This window comes from Phyllosticta citribraziliensis, assembly GCF_038025025.1.
Source record: "Phyllosticta citribraziliensis strain CPC 17464 chromosome Unknown J3D65scaffold_2, whole genome shotgun sequence".
Lineage (NCBI taxonomy): Eukaryota > Fungi > Ascomycota > Dothideomycetes > Botryosphaeriales > Phyllostictaceae > Phyllosticta > Phyllosticta citribraziliensis.
The window spans coordinates 2198812-2211467 of record NW_027117339.1 but is presented as its reverse complement, the minus strand read 5'-3'; the positions used below and the strand labels follow the sequence as shown (position 1 = coordinate 2211467).

Sequence of the window (12656 nt, the reverse complement as noted above, 5' to 3'; positions counted from 1 at the left end):
CAGTAGACCAGTGGTGGCGGTAATGGTGGTGGGTACAGGGAGAGAAGGGGAAATGGGGGTTTGGAACGCGGATGAATTGCACATGAAATGCGACATGAAACGAAACGAAATGACTTGATGATGTTTGCACGGAGTTGACAAGATTGAGAAGGATATAGGTAGAATGAGATGGACTGAATTTGATGTCTTTCTGCTTGCTTGCTTGCTTGCTTGCCTGGGATGGTCGTCCGCGTGCATTACAACGACCGGGAGAGAGTGAGTAAAGCTAACGAAGAGACCTCACTCGAGCCTACTCCAAAAGAATCGTCTTGAACTCCCTCTCTGCCTCAATCCAACTTGAGAGAAGCATCCAGCCAACCGTGAGCCGACGAGCGTACGGCCCATTCCATTCGATTGCCATGACGTTTACCAACGGGATGAAGGGCATGTGGTTGCCTTCGCCGTCGAAGATGGTGAAATCTTTGAGCCATCCAGAGAGATGTTTGGCATCGAACAAGTAAGAATTTTCGCCGCAAATCTCTCCAAGGACTGTCATCTCCATGCAATGTTCCAAAATGTGCACTTCCAGGGAAGCCGCCAACGAGAGAGAGATTAGCTCAACGTCGAACTGATCATCATAAATAGTCGCTGCGACACCGTCGTGGTTTTCCATGCGCGGGAAGCATCCCAAGCTCCCCACGATGTTTTCGTGATGATCGCGGATTTTCGTACGACTCATGAAAAGCTTTTGTGGTGTCACAGTGTCACGAAAGACATTGAAAACGGCGGCCTGTGTGCGGCCAAGCAAAATACCAGGCCTCAAGAGCTGCCGATGGTCTTTGGACAGATAGGGTTCCGCTGTGGCGTCACTGTTCCCGGTGCCCTGTGGGCCACGTGCATGTAAGCCTTTCCCGACCAAGTCGAGCCAGGCTTGAGGTAAGTGTTCCAGGCTACCAAACAGCCCTTGTAGGTCCCTCGTCATTGTAGAGAATGAAAGTTCAGTCGATTTGCTGAATGGATATTCGGCCTCAATGCAGCCAGACCTCCAGGAAACTGCGATAAGAGCGCATGTCCAGTACTCATTCTCCGAGATGAGAGGAGCGAACGAGATGAGGTCTGATTTTACTCGTGAGGGCATTCTTGTCCATTCGAACGCATGGCTCTCCGAGTCGGCCGCCAAGCATCCCCATCGTACCAGGGTCTCCACCCACTGCTCGTGGTTGAATCCCTTCGAGACATCGAAGGGCTGGTTGGGAAAGTTCTTGGCATATGCCCAAGACCAGGTAGGAATCTGATGCAAAGGCTGAGGACTCCCCACGGTTTCCTTGTTGATAGTTTCGCCTAGCCCCCACAGCAGGCAGCGGTCAAAATCTGGCCGAGGTAAACCATACAAAGGTCTTCTTGGGCAAGGATAGAGCGTATAGGCGATTCCAGCAAAGGCGTTGAAGACATCTCCCGTATCACTAAGGTTGCGAACGATGTAATTCTTGAGGTGCCATCCCCAAGATCTGACGGAGCCACCAACGTCTAATTGATCGGGGCGATAGCGTCCAACTGATCGCAGGCGAACATCCTCGTATCGAAGATCCCTATGGCATCCGAGAAAGGCCTGATTTTGTGTGATGTACAACACGCGTTTGGACAGAACTTTCTCCTGTAGTGTCCAGCCCCGCTTGCCCCACATGCTCGTGTCTGCAAAATCCTGTGGCACAATGCTAAGGACCACCATCTCCAGGTTGTTGATCCTGCATCCCATGTGCGGATACGACGTCCTTTGGGAACTGATTCCAATTATACCAGTATCGACCGTGCCAGTCGTGGCGGCAATCGTAAACCTGGCGGATCCGAATATTGCTGCCATCGAGTCGACTTGTTTTTGCTTGCCGACTTCATCATCCTGAATAATGCAGAGGCGATCTGCCCACAAGGAGCGTTCGCCGAGTTGGATACAGGCCTCCATCGCATCAGAGATTGTCCTGGGAGTTTTCGTCTCAGTCAAGCTGCCTTCTCTCTCCAGCATGCGGAGCGAATCCTTCGTAGCCATCAGTTTGGTGAAGTCGGGCTTTTCTCCCCAAACATAGCTTAGTGCAACAAAGTGGCATCCTTGATCTGCCTTTTTGATGCAACGTTTTAGGACATCGATAACCCGAAAGTTTTCCGGCAGACGGCTTGCGCTTGTCGAATTGCATTTCGGGTGTCCTAAGCGACACGTCAAAAGTAGCCACCTGATGCGGTCCCAATCGATCGTCGGTCGCAGCTGTGCTGAAAGTAGAGTCTGAGATTGGCTCATTGGTTGGTGCAGATAAAGTGTTCGTGAGTGAGCCGTAGAGTCGTGATCAGACCCCAAGTCGTTGTAAATAGTGCGCCATTGTGGTTTACGACCGGAGTCTCCGTCTGGCGAGATGAGCTGTATGGCCGCCACACGATTGCCAATAGGTCGTTTTGCAAGTCGAGGCCTCCAGCATTGAGGAAGGAGTAGAAGAGCCCCGACGTAGTCAGGGGATTCGGCGGGTATCCGCTCATGTTCAGCATCAAGAACTCTGGTCAGCATACAACAGACATCGCACTTCTCTACTGAGATTTGGTCGAAACGAAGGAAAGGGACTTTGACTCCCGTAGGAAATTGATCGGTGATTCTCTCTGTATTCAGTAGACAGAGAATCAGATGAGGGAGTCTGAGATGTTGACAGTAGGGGCAGAGGTTCTCGACTGGTTTGTTTTGCGGTCCGCATGACGAACACTGTGCGTGCAACCACTCAAAGACGGTCTCTACTCCGTCAAAGCCCTCAGAATTTTCGAAGACTGATTGGCAGAGTTCGCAATGGGCCATGGCGGTGTATGGACGGTAGTGCGTGGTAAAAAAGGCATGGATCCGCGTCTGTTTTCCAAACCTTTCCTTCAGCCTCGTCCTCGAGGACCACGTGGCCTTGGCCCCATCATCCTTGTCGCTTACGCACAGTCAGCTGGACGAGTAGGTGGGGTCATTCTTCAAACCCACTTCGAGCATCTTTGTAAAAGAAAATCCGTTGAACGGCCATAGAAGCAAGAGAGGCTCGTCGGGCTTCAAGTGACGGTAAATACGCCAGAAAGTTTCGGAGACGGCCCCCGGAGTGGATTGTCCGAACACGGGCAGTGTCGCTGTTAACGTCCGAGTACGAACGGGCAACATACTGAAATATACAGGGAGCCGCCTCCATGGGTGTCCAATAATGTTCTTGTAGAACCGATATTTTAGAAAAACAGGGCACGGCTCGGCTCGGGTGCTAGCATAACCGCCAAATGCACAAATGATGGCATAAATCAAGCTCGGGTTGCATCAGCCGTTCGCCGACACCACACTAATACCATATTCATCGAGCCAAGATTGATGGATGGCTGGATATACAAGGATCTCGGCCGCAAGAAGTCGGCGCTGGTCGACAACAACGCCGCCGTATCCTTTGCCATACGCAGTGATTAGTACACTCCCTTTGATGAGTCGACTTAGCGTTGAACGGCTCCTATAGTTCCGGCTAGACGTCGAAATTGCATCTTGTTTTATGTCGATTCGCTTCCGAGATGTGTTCTCATGGTCCTTTGTTCCCCCCCCCCCCCCCCCCCCCCCCCCCCGGATTGAATGCTCTCCGGGAGACTCAAAACTTTGCTCCAGTCCACTGATGCCCCTCGCTGACGGCTTCAACCCTCGCTGACGGCTTCAAGCTTTTACTGATCTGAAGCAAGCACTGCTTGTTGTAGATAGACTACTCATCGTGTTTTTCACAAAGCCAAGTCGCCATGGGCAGTCCAGCGTCCAACTCGGCCTCTTCGAACGTTTACGACGTCGACCACGCTCAGAAGAAACCTTCCACGCCTGAAGAATCTCGCCACATCAGCGTCGTCACAGAGAGCACCACAGAAGAAAAGCAGGACGTTCACGCTCTCGGCCCTAAGGCAACCAATGAGGCGGGATCGACGTCGCAGAACCCTGGACGAGATCTCGAAAAAGGCCTAGTTTCTGGTGCCAATCAAGAAGATGGATGCGCCATAAACACAACCGAAGACGTGGACGCAGAAGAATACCCCAGAAAAGATGAAGAGGAAGACCAACGAGATCCTAACCTTGTGACCTGGAATGGCGAGGACGATCCCGAGAACCCAATGAATTGGCCGGCGTCGACGAAATGGAGAAACATTGCTCTGCTTTCCTTGACCACTTTGGTGACTCCACTGGCTTCGTCCATGTTTGCGCCTGGCGTGCCGCAAATTCTGAAGGCCTTTGGGACGCAAAATAAATTGATGGCCACGTTCGTCGTCAGCGTTTATATTCTGGGTTTTGCGTTTGGACCACGTAAGTACTGCCGACAAAAGTCCATTACGTTGAGCTGACAGCGCCTAGTTGTTTTTGCCCCTCTTTCTGAGATGTACGGACGTGTCCCGGTTTATCACCTTTGCAATGTTGGATTTCTGATTTTCCTGGTAGCTTGTGCTGTGTCTAATTCCATGGACATGCTAGTCGGCTTCAGATTTTTGGCTGGTGTGTTTGGTTCCGCCGTACTGACATTGGGAGCCGGCACAATTTCAGACTTCATGCCCCCTGAAGAAAGAGGAGGAGCGATGGCCCTTTGGGCTATGGGGCCGCTCTTGGGACCGTACGAAACCGCTTTTCAACTCGAGTCCTGGAGTCATGCTCACAACACGCAGGATAATCGGTCCTATCGCTGGTGGCTTTCTCGTAGAACACAAAGGATGGCGTTGGGTGTTCTGGCTCCTGGCAATACTGGTGAGTTTGCAAAGCTCTCATGCGGTGAATGAAATGGGATAGTCGTTGGCCACTCACCATCCACCATCCACAATCCATCTCGTTTCACCTGAGGTTCCAGCTGATGTGCATTGCAGGCTGCTGCCATTGCCGTAACATCCCCCTTCATTCTTTTTGAGACGTACGGTCCCGTCCTTCTGGGTCGCAAAACAACTCGCCTGCGCAAGGAAACGGGCAATCTGCGTTTACGCAACGCTCTTGACCAGGGGCTGAGCCATAAGGAACGCTTTGCTCTTGCGATCGTGCGTCCAGCCAAAATGCTGTTCTGCAGTCCCATCGTGGCAATCATGTCGCTCTACACCGCCATCATTTACGGCACTCTCTACCTCCTCTTTACCACAATTACCTTCGTTTTTGAGGACATTTACGGATTTTCGTCCAGCATGGTCGGCCTCGCATACCTGGGCGTTGGGATCGGCATGATGTTGGGGCTGCCGGTCGCAGGCAAGGGCACAGACATCATCCTGCAAAGGCGAAAAGCAAAAGGCTTGCAGCTCAAGCCAGAGGATCGACTCGACAATCGGCTTGTCATACCCGGGGCATGTGCCATGCCAATTGGATTGTTCCTTTATGGTTGGACGACCAAGCACCACGTCCAATGGATGGCACCGCTCATTGGCACTGCATTCCTGGGTTTTGGTATGATCATAACCACGGTGAGTAATCCTAGATTTTCTGCGGAACGGTCGGCTCGAACCAGCGCTGCTGGCCTTGCCGTTGGCTTTCGACGCCGAAGACTTCTTTCTAAACTGTGCTTCAGCTGTGCATAATGACGTACCTCGTCGACGCTTTTACCGTGCACTCTGCATCCGCCATGGCAGCCAACACGCTTCTGAGATCGCTTTTCGGGGCACTGCTGCCGCTTGGTGGGCTCAGCATGTACGACACACTGGGCCTCGGTTGGGGGAACAGTCTGGTTGCCTTTATTGCGACGGCAATGATCCCAGTGCCGATTCTCTTCAGAAAGTATGGAGAAAAAATCAGGCAGAGCAAGTGGGGAAACGTAACATTTTGATGGCGGAGCGCAGGAGGCACGTTTGTTGCAAGGACGTGGTGTTGTTGTTTCCGTCCAGAGCGGTTCGCCGCGGTTTGCTTACTCATCACCAGCCTCGCTTATACTTCCGCATCGAGCCTAGATGGGGAATCCTGCATCTTCCTTCTGCGCCCTCAACATCTTCTCGACGCGTTTCTCACCTTTTGCTGCATTTCACCTGTTGAACGATTCTTCGAAATGTCACCATCCTTTGTCTTGAGGGTTACTTTGAAACAAGACTGGCCAACTTTCCAACCGCGCACTGCGCAGGCGCGACACACCGTGTTCTCTGCAATTCATCTGTCTTCAAAAACGCAGCAGAATTCCTCGTCCAATCAATTCCGTATCTCTCTGATTGAGTGCCTGGAGAATGGAACAGCTCCATTGGTATGCTAGTTGAGAAAATGCGCGCAACTAACAGACCTGTTCCAATGCCAGCCCGGTAGATACATGGCGACTCGACAATGCGACTTTCCCGTCTTTGAAAGCCCCAGTCAAAGACTCCAGCATCTCCACTCTACCACGACATACATCACCATCACCTTGCAGGCTTTTTAAGCCGCTATCGCCTTGGCCATTGAAGTATATGCCACTTCCATAGACAGCGGTTCCCTATCGTTGACGTCGATGCGTCAAACCTTTTCTCGAAGCTTGTCGCTAAATTTCAACCCGCAAGTTTGTCACCTCGCAGCGACGCCAAACCATATCTGCCAAAGAGTTTAACAGCGGGGCTGCGGAACGGCCCGCGCAGCCTTGAGATTTGAGAACGACCAGCGGAACGAACGGTTGGCCAGGTGGACGAGGCGACATTTGGTTGGAAGCATTGGATAACGCTGATGCAGCTGGGGCTTTATCAACGGCGAAAGCGTTAAAGGCACCAAAAGCCCCGAGCCCAACCAGAGCTTCGACTTGACTGGAACTATTGGTCAAAAGGAGGCCGTCTTTCGATACTTCCCTGACAATGCTTCCATCTATCGTCAAGTGGCTGAGGAAACCGTAGTCCACCGCTCGGACCCTTGGTCCCCGCATCGCTGTTGCGCCTCGACCACCCCAAAACCGAATAGCCGGAGCAGACGAGCGGTATGAGTCGGGGGCCTGGATTATCTCCGACGGCCGGAGAAGTTCGCTGGTTTTGCCCACAACGGATGCGGCACTGTTGCAATGGTGGTTGTTGATGTGCGATCAGCCTGAGGTCTGCGCGGATCCGGAGGGTGGCCTAGACAAACAGCGGGTGCACCGCGGGACAAGTCGAGGCGCACCGAATGGCGCAAACCTCGAGTCAACCATCGCTCGTGTCGCGCATCCTTCGATCCGACGGCGAGTATTGCAAACACTGCAAAGAAGCTTGAATCAAATTTTTCAACTCTAAAGCCAAAGTTTGCGCACTCAATCGCAGGAATTGGGCGGAAAAGTCCGCGCCCGAGGTCACGTTAGATTCGGTCTACCCCTTGAGCCCTGGCCGGGCGTTGCCGAAAGACCACCGCCGGCTCGCCTCGAGTAGACTTTTGGGCCAAGATCAAATGAAAATCAAACAAACACTCAGGACACCACGCTGCGGCTCAACTCTTGGAGCTAGCTGCTAGCAAGCCACGGCGACAATAACGCGCCACGGTTGCGGCAAACAGGCGGTCGGCCGTTGGAGAGAGTTGCTCATTAGACGGACGTAAGGTCTGGCTGTGATGTGAAATGCCCGGGCCCCTTTTTTTTCATTCCCTGCCTTGCAAGGCATCCACTGGCGCGTGATGCCGGCAGCCGCAGCATGGCGCCTGTCACCCACACAGCTTGCGCGAGCATGAAGAAGAAGAAAGAAGGCGCTGAAGAAGGAAGGCGCAAAACGCAGTCTACGGAGTACAAGGCATCCCTCGGCGGATAGAGCATCCCGGGCAAGCCGGCAACGATGGGAGAGGAAACAGGTCGAGGCTCTATCGCGCGCATCCAATTTCCCAATCGCCCACCCTTCTAACCTCTTTAATCCTTGCGTCGATCACTGTGCCCAGGAATCACTGGCTAAACTACAAAGTCCTCCGCTCTGCTGTCCGAAGTTCGACCTCCTTCCGTTTGCACCTCCGTCACCCTCTGTCCGCACATCCACTCCCTCGAAAGCCTGTCCACTCACTCCTTTGCTGGCTAGCTCCAATCCTACTTTCGTCACTCTTTCCCTTGTGCAGCAACTGTGTGTACTGCTTCGCTAGTCACCAGCCAATCATCCACAGGACCACCTCTCCACCCTTTCGTCACTCGTTCATTTGCTCAGACCAGCTGCTCTGTGTCCTGTGGCACGGTACCACTGCTACCCTACCTGCCCATAATTTATACATCACCACCGCAGTCCCCGGCTTTTGGATTCTTGCCTACTTTACAACGCACCTACTTTCCAAACACGACTCCTCCATCTACAGCAAGATGCGCTTCTCCTCTGCTATTCCCATCATCATTGCCGGCCTCTCGGCCCTTGCTGCCGCAGCCGGAGAGAATGCCTTCATCGTGCCTATGAGGTATGTTTGACCAACAGCTTTTGAACACATTATACTCACCAACTCTCTTCAGTGGCTTTAACCCCGAGGCCGGCAAGGACTCCACTATCCAGTGGGAACCTACTGCAGGCAAGACTGTTACCTTGAAGCTCCGCCAAGGCGCAAGCAGCAACTTGGGCTCGGGCGCAACCATTGCCGGTATGTTTAATGTTTACTTTAGATCACGAGTCTGCATTCCTGCGGATGCCCCTTGCTTCCCCCACACTCTTCTCCGCTTTGTGGTATCACCACCCTTGATTCCAACAGTCAACCCTAACGGTGCTGCAGCCAACATTCCCAACGACGGCTCCTACACTTGGAGTGTTCCCACCGACGTCGTCCGTGGCACCGACTACACCATCCAGATTGTCAACGACGAGAACACGTCGCAGACCAACTACTACCCTTACTTTACCATTCAAAGCACCAATGTTGTTGCCGTCAGCAGCAGCGCCGCTTCGTCTGCGGCCGCCTCGTCAACTGAGTCTGCTTCCAAGACTTCGGCTAGCAAGACTTCCGCGACGGATGCCTCGGTGACCGCCCTTGACGTCTCATCCACGGCCTCTGCCTCTGCTACCAAGTCTGGTGCCAGCTCCACGTTGAGCACTGCGTCCAGGTCCAGTGCCACCGAGGAGAGCGCTGCGGCTACGAGCACTCCCGGTTCGGCACCTACCAGCGGTGCTAGCGCCATTGCCCGTGGTAGCGTCGCTGCTTTCGTCCTTGCTGCGGCTGGCTTCGCTGCCGCCATGTGGTAATGGACCCAAGTGCAGCTCACGAGAGTGGACATGAGACTTTACCTCTTCGTTTTCGAGACATGCGGGCTCCGCCGCCAACGCGCTTGTCCCTTTCTGCTTTGCTTCTGCTTTCACGATGGCGCATTGCGACACATACGCCTATCCGTCCTTGAAATGCCACGTTTGGCTTCCTTTGGCTTTTGAACTTTTCGGTTTTCACGACTTTTGGTCACTTTTCTTTTTGGCTCGTTCTACGCTTTGCTCGGAAACAGACGCGGATGCAAAGGCTGGGACAGACACGATATAATTGTACTGATACCCCGATGCGATGCGGTGTGATGAGAGGCGGCAGGGGTGCGGAAGTCTGATATTTTCTTTGCATTGTACGAATGTATCGCCCTGTATGATAAGGGCGTCGGCTATACGATTTTAGGTGGACACAATGGAAGAGGAGGCTGAGATGGCTTCGCAAGTTGGGTTTGAGGCGTGGCGGCAGGAGTACCAAGAAAAGAAAAGATAATCGATTGCGGAGAGCATTGCATGACGAAGTCTCCAAGTTCAGCAAACCATGGTGATCCTTTGAGAACCGTAAGCCGTCGCCCATCACCTCCCAGATTCAGACCACCGGAACTTGCAGATGGTGAAGCAAGGATGAGTCGGTTCGAAACGTGGAGTAGTGTAGCGTTGGTTCCTGGAAACATCGGAGGGTCAAGACTGGAATGTGATTGTCACGTGAGTGGTGCTCGTTCGGGGTTTTCTTCAAATCCCTGGAAACGCAACATAAAGGGTTCGATATCGCCTGATAACTTACCCTATACTCCCTGTATATCCTCTCCCTTCCTGACTCTCCGTCTGTGTTGGCCGTCCCACATGTTGCGGTCCCTTCGTTGGCCTTCCGCAGCTTGGCCAAGGGCTGGGCGGGCCTTGTCGGTCGGATTTCAGATGAAGACCTGCATCGTACTATTTCCAACTCATTTGGTCCCATAATTCGGGCCGTTCCCATGTTACCTCTCGAGTTAGCTGGCTCTTGGAGCCGAAATGGTCTTAAAGGGGCACACTGAAGGGGGTTTAATGCGACCAAGAAGTGCCTGTGGAAGCAGCACTGCATACCCTCAGAAGTCATTACGCCATCTCAAAATGCCTATGCTGTATTTCACAGGCCAAATTTCTAACAGGAGGCAATGCCAATCACCCAGGTTTCTGTCGCTTTTGTCCAAAGTCGTGCGGTGACCGGACATGTGTTCGGCAGAACTCGAAAACGACGAAACTTGGCCTCTGAAACCAACCTCGCAAAACCCAGAATGTCAAGTTTTCTTCATTCCATTACCTTGCGGGGACTATGATGCCAAAGTCAAAGTAGCTCGCACAAAATTTGGCTCATACTTCTTCCTCTTTTGACGAAAGATCGCAAGTGACCCGATGGGTCAACGGCTTGAAATTTGAGTCGAGAATTCAACTCGTCCCATGGGGTTATCTACGATGAGTATTGCATGCACGGAGTTCAAACTACAATACGGTGTTTCTATCGGTCATTTACTCTGGATTGGATGTGTTCTCGCAATGGAAATCTCAAATCTGGTGGAGCAGCTGCTGTTCAAACCCCAAATTTTGCCGCTGGAAGAGCCTTTGGACGAAATCAGCTTCGCCCTTCACTTGGCTGCTGTGCGCTGGTTATTGCATCTCACGCACATCTGACTGGACTTGAAAAGTCTACTAGACGAGAGCTGCAAACCGAGCTCCTCGCCGATGTGTAGGCATGCGTGTTGGTGAAGTAATTTGAGGCGCCATTTCTCTCATACAATTTCAACAGTCCCATCGTGCCACGCAGAATATGATATGAATGCAATGTTTTTTACTACGTTCGATGTTGCAAGTGCGCGCGCTGATTCGCTGTGGGAGACCGAGTCTAACTAACTTGGGCCTAGAGCTAAGCTTGTGATCTCGCTAAGCTTGTGATTTCGCCTTGTCGCCGCGTCTAGGAAGGCAGCAACCCACCACAGAACAACACCCCGCTGGCTTCATTCTACTTCTTTCCTTCTTTCCATCGCATAGTTTCGTCCGACAGGTCGTCTCAGCCTTCCCCCGGCTTATGCACGCGCACTGTAGCCAAACGGCAATCGCGCGCGCCCGTGGGGAGGATCCATGCGATTCGCGGCGTCAATTTCAGTCGAAGGACTTCAATGCAGGCACGCACGGTGTTATGGCATCGGCTCTTAAGAGGAAGGGTTTGTCGGTTATGTGTAGGCCACCAACTTCGTCTTTATTTCCTGTTTTATTTCTCCGAGCAAGACTCAAGGGAAATACTCCTTGTCTAATCATGTGTCGCCGTACGCGCGATGAGAGCCGCCGCATTCGATATTATGATGATTCTACTTGTCTTCGTCGATGGGCATCTCCATCCTCAGCTTCCATGCTCTGACAAGCTGTTTCCTTTGTCGAAACTTTTCAGGGCCAAGATCAGGATGTAAATGCCAGCATCCATCAGGAGTGTGGCCTCTGTTTCCACAAACACCGCAGGTCTTCTTCCGCTCCTCTTGATCTCCACACCTGTACACTTGTCAAATCCAGAGCTCGCGAAGCTCGCGGAACAATTCGACGTCCTCCGGAATCTCCCGTTTAGGCGCTTGGAGCATCTTCAAATGAGCCCATTGCTCAAAAGTCTCATTGCCACATTTCGCGACCATGGCGACAAAAGTCAGGACCTCGACTTCGTTGGAAATTTCGATGCCAGCGTCGCGGCAGTCCATAACTGCCATGATCCACTTGGCCAGGAAATCTTCCAGATAGGTCCCGTCCCACTGTAGCCCAATCCAGGATTGGTAAAGCCTGTACTTGCTGACTTTGTTGACGATATTGAATTTCTCAACCAGATTGTTGTACATGGTATGAGCGTTTTCTGTTTCAAATCCTGCCTCAACGGCCATGTACCAATTTGCCAGCGACGCACATATCAATATTTTTGCCTCGCAATCTTTGGCCAGCCAGGCGTTGTCATTTTCGATGACCTTTGAGTCTGGGAAGGTATCCAATTAGATGGCCGTGGGACTGGGAGAGTCTCATACTGCAGGCGTACCGTCGTGGACGTGTTCCCAAAATCCTTCAAGCATGAGACTGGTCTTCAGACCTCGCATCCATGCTTTGAAGTCATAGGGACTTTCCAATTTTGGCCATTTGTAGTCCGACATGATGGACGCTGCTTGTGTGGTCTTCGTGAAGCTGTGGTTCGAATGGCGGTGGGCTCGGTGGCGAAACTGTCGAGGAAATTGGCGCGACCAGAACACGGAATGGCTGCGTTCAAAAGGTGTTTTGCTGTATCCGAAGGACGGCCTATGCTTAGGATTTCATTGAGCTCACTTAGCAATTCCTTTTACTAGGAGAGGATTGGCGAATCTGCTTTGCAAACGCCAGCTACACTATTCCGTGAAAACACGGAGTTCCGTCACAAAGCGGATTAGTGGTGGCGGAGTCCTTGTTTAGACGGACTACCTCATTGCTCAAATTCAGGCACGGCGATTGAGCTGGTCAGCTAGATGTCATTTTGATCGACAATTCACACGGTCTTGTCACTTTGCCATTCTCAAGCTTCTCTTTTCAAAGCT

General features: G+C 52.3%; 4 protein-coding genes across 4 annotated transcripts; 2 read left to right on the top strand and 2 right to left on the bottom strand.

Annotated features, from left to right (window-relative positions):
- Positions 1–95: 95 nt before the first annotated feature.
- Positions 96–3130, bottom strand: J3D65DRAFT_614758 (heterokaryon incompatibility protein-domain-containing protein). Its single transcript, XM_066799246.1, has 2 exons — positions 2978–3130; positions 96–2927 (listed from the first exon to the last, which is right to left on the bottom strand). The coding sequence occupies exon 2, from the start codon at positions 2807–2809 to the stop codon at positions 290–292; it is 2520 nt and encodes an 839-aa protein (XP_066659020.1). The 5' UTR covers positions 2810–2927; positions 2978–3130; the 3' UTR covers positions 96–289.
- A 438-nt stretch (positions 3131–3568) lies between these two features.
- Positions 3569–5982, top strand: J3D65DRAFT_614753 (major facilitator superfamily domain-containing protein). Its single transcript, XM_066799245.1, has 5 exons — positions 3569–4306; positions 4355–4607; positions 4660–4738; positions 4855–5433; positions 5538–5982. The coding sequence occupies exons 1-5, from the start codon at positions 3754–3756 to the stop codon at positions 5790–5792; spliced, it is 1719 nt and encodes a 572-aa protein (XP_066659019.1). The 5' UTR covers positions 3569–3753; the 3' UTR covers positions 5793–5982.
- A 2231-nt stretch (positions 5983–8213) lies between these two features.
- J3D65DRAFT_600443 (uncharacterized protein) lies at positions 8214–9078 on the top strand (the record flags this gene model as incomplete). The annotated part of the gene is made up of 2 exons (XM_066797970.1): positions 8214–8305; positions 8358–9078. 2 exons carry the CDS (start codon positions 8214–8216, stop codon positions 9076–9078), a joined length of 813 nt encoding a protein of 270 aa, XP_066659018.1.
- A 2320-nt stretch (positions 9079–11398) lies between these two features.
- On the bottom strand, positions 11399–12368 carry J3D65DRAFT_614748 (uncharacterized protein). The gene is made up of 2 exons (XM_066799244.1): positions 12131–12368; positions 11399–12070 (listed from the first exon to the last, which is right to left on the bottom strand). The coding sequence occupies exons 1-2, from the start codon at positions 12240–12242 to the stop codon at positions 11616–11618; spliced, it is 567 nt and encodes a 188-aa protein (XP_066659017.1). The 5' UTR covers positions 12243–12368; the 3' UTR covers positions 11399–11615.
- Between the last annotated feature and the right edge of the window lie 288 nt (positions 12369–12656).

Coding starts and splice junctions, on each gene's coding strand:
- J3D65DRAFT_614758 (XM_066799246.1), bottom strand. CDS start 2,809: ATGGCCCATTGCGAACTCTGCCAATCAGTCTTCGAAAATTCTGAGGGC.
- J3D65DRAFT_614753 (XM_066799245.1), top strand. CDS start 3,754: ATGGGCAGTCCAGCGTCCAACTCGGCCTCTTCGAACGTTTACGACGTC. Junction 4,608..4,659: donor ATGGGGCCGCTCTTGGGACC/GTACGAAACCGC, acceptor CACAACACGCAG/GATAATCGGTCCTATCGCTG. Junction 4,739..4,854: donor TCTGGCTCCTGGCAATACTG/GTGAGTTTGCAA, acceptor TGTGCATTGCAG/GCTGCTGCCATTGCCGTAAC.
- J3D65DRAFT_614748 (XM_066799244.1), bottom strand. CDS start 12,242: ATGTCGGACTACAAATGGCCAAAATTGGAAAGTCCCTATGACTTCAAA. Junction 12,071..12,130: donor TTGGGAACACGTCCACGACG/GTACGCCTGCAG, acceptor ATACCTTCCCAG/ACTCAAAGGTCATCGAAAAT.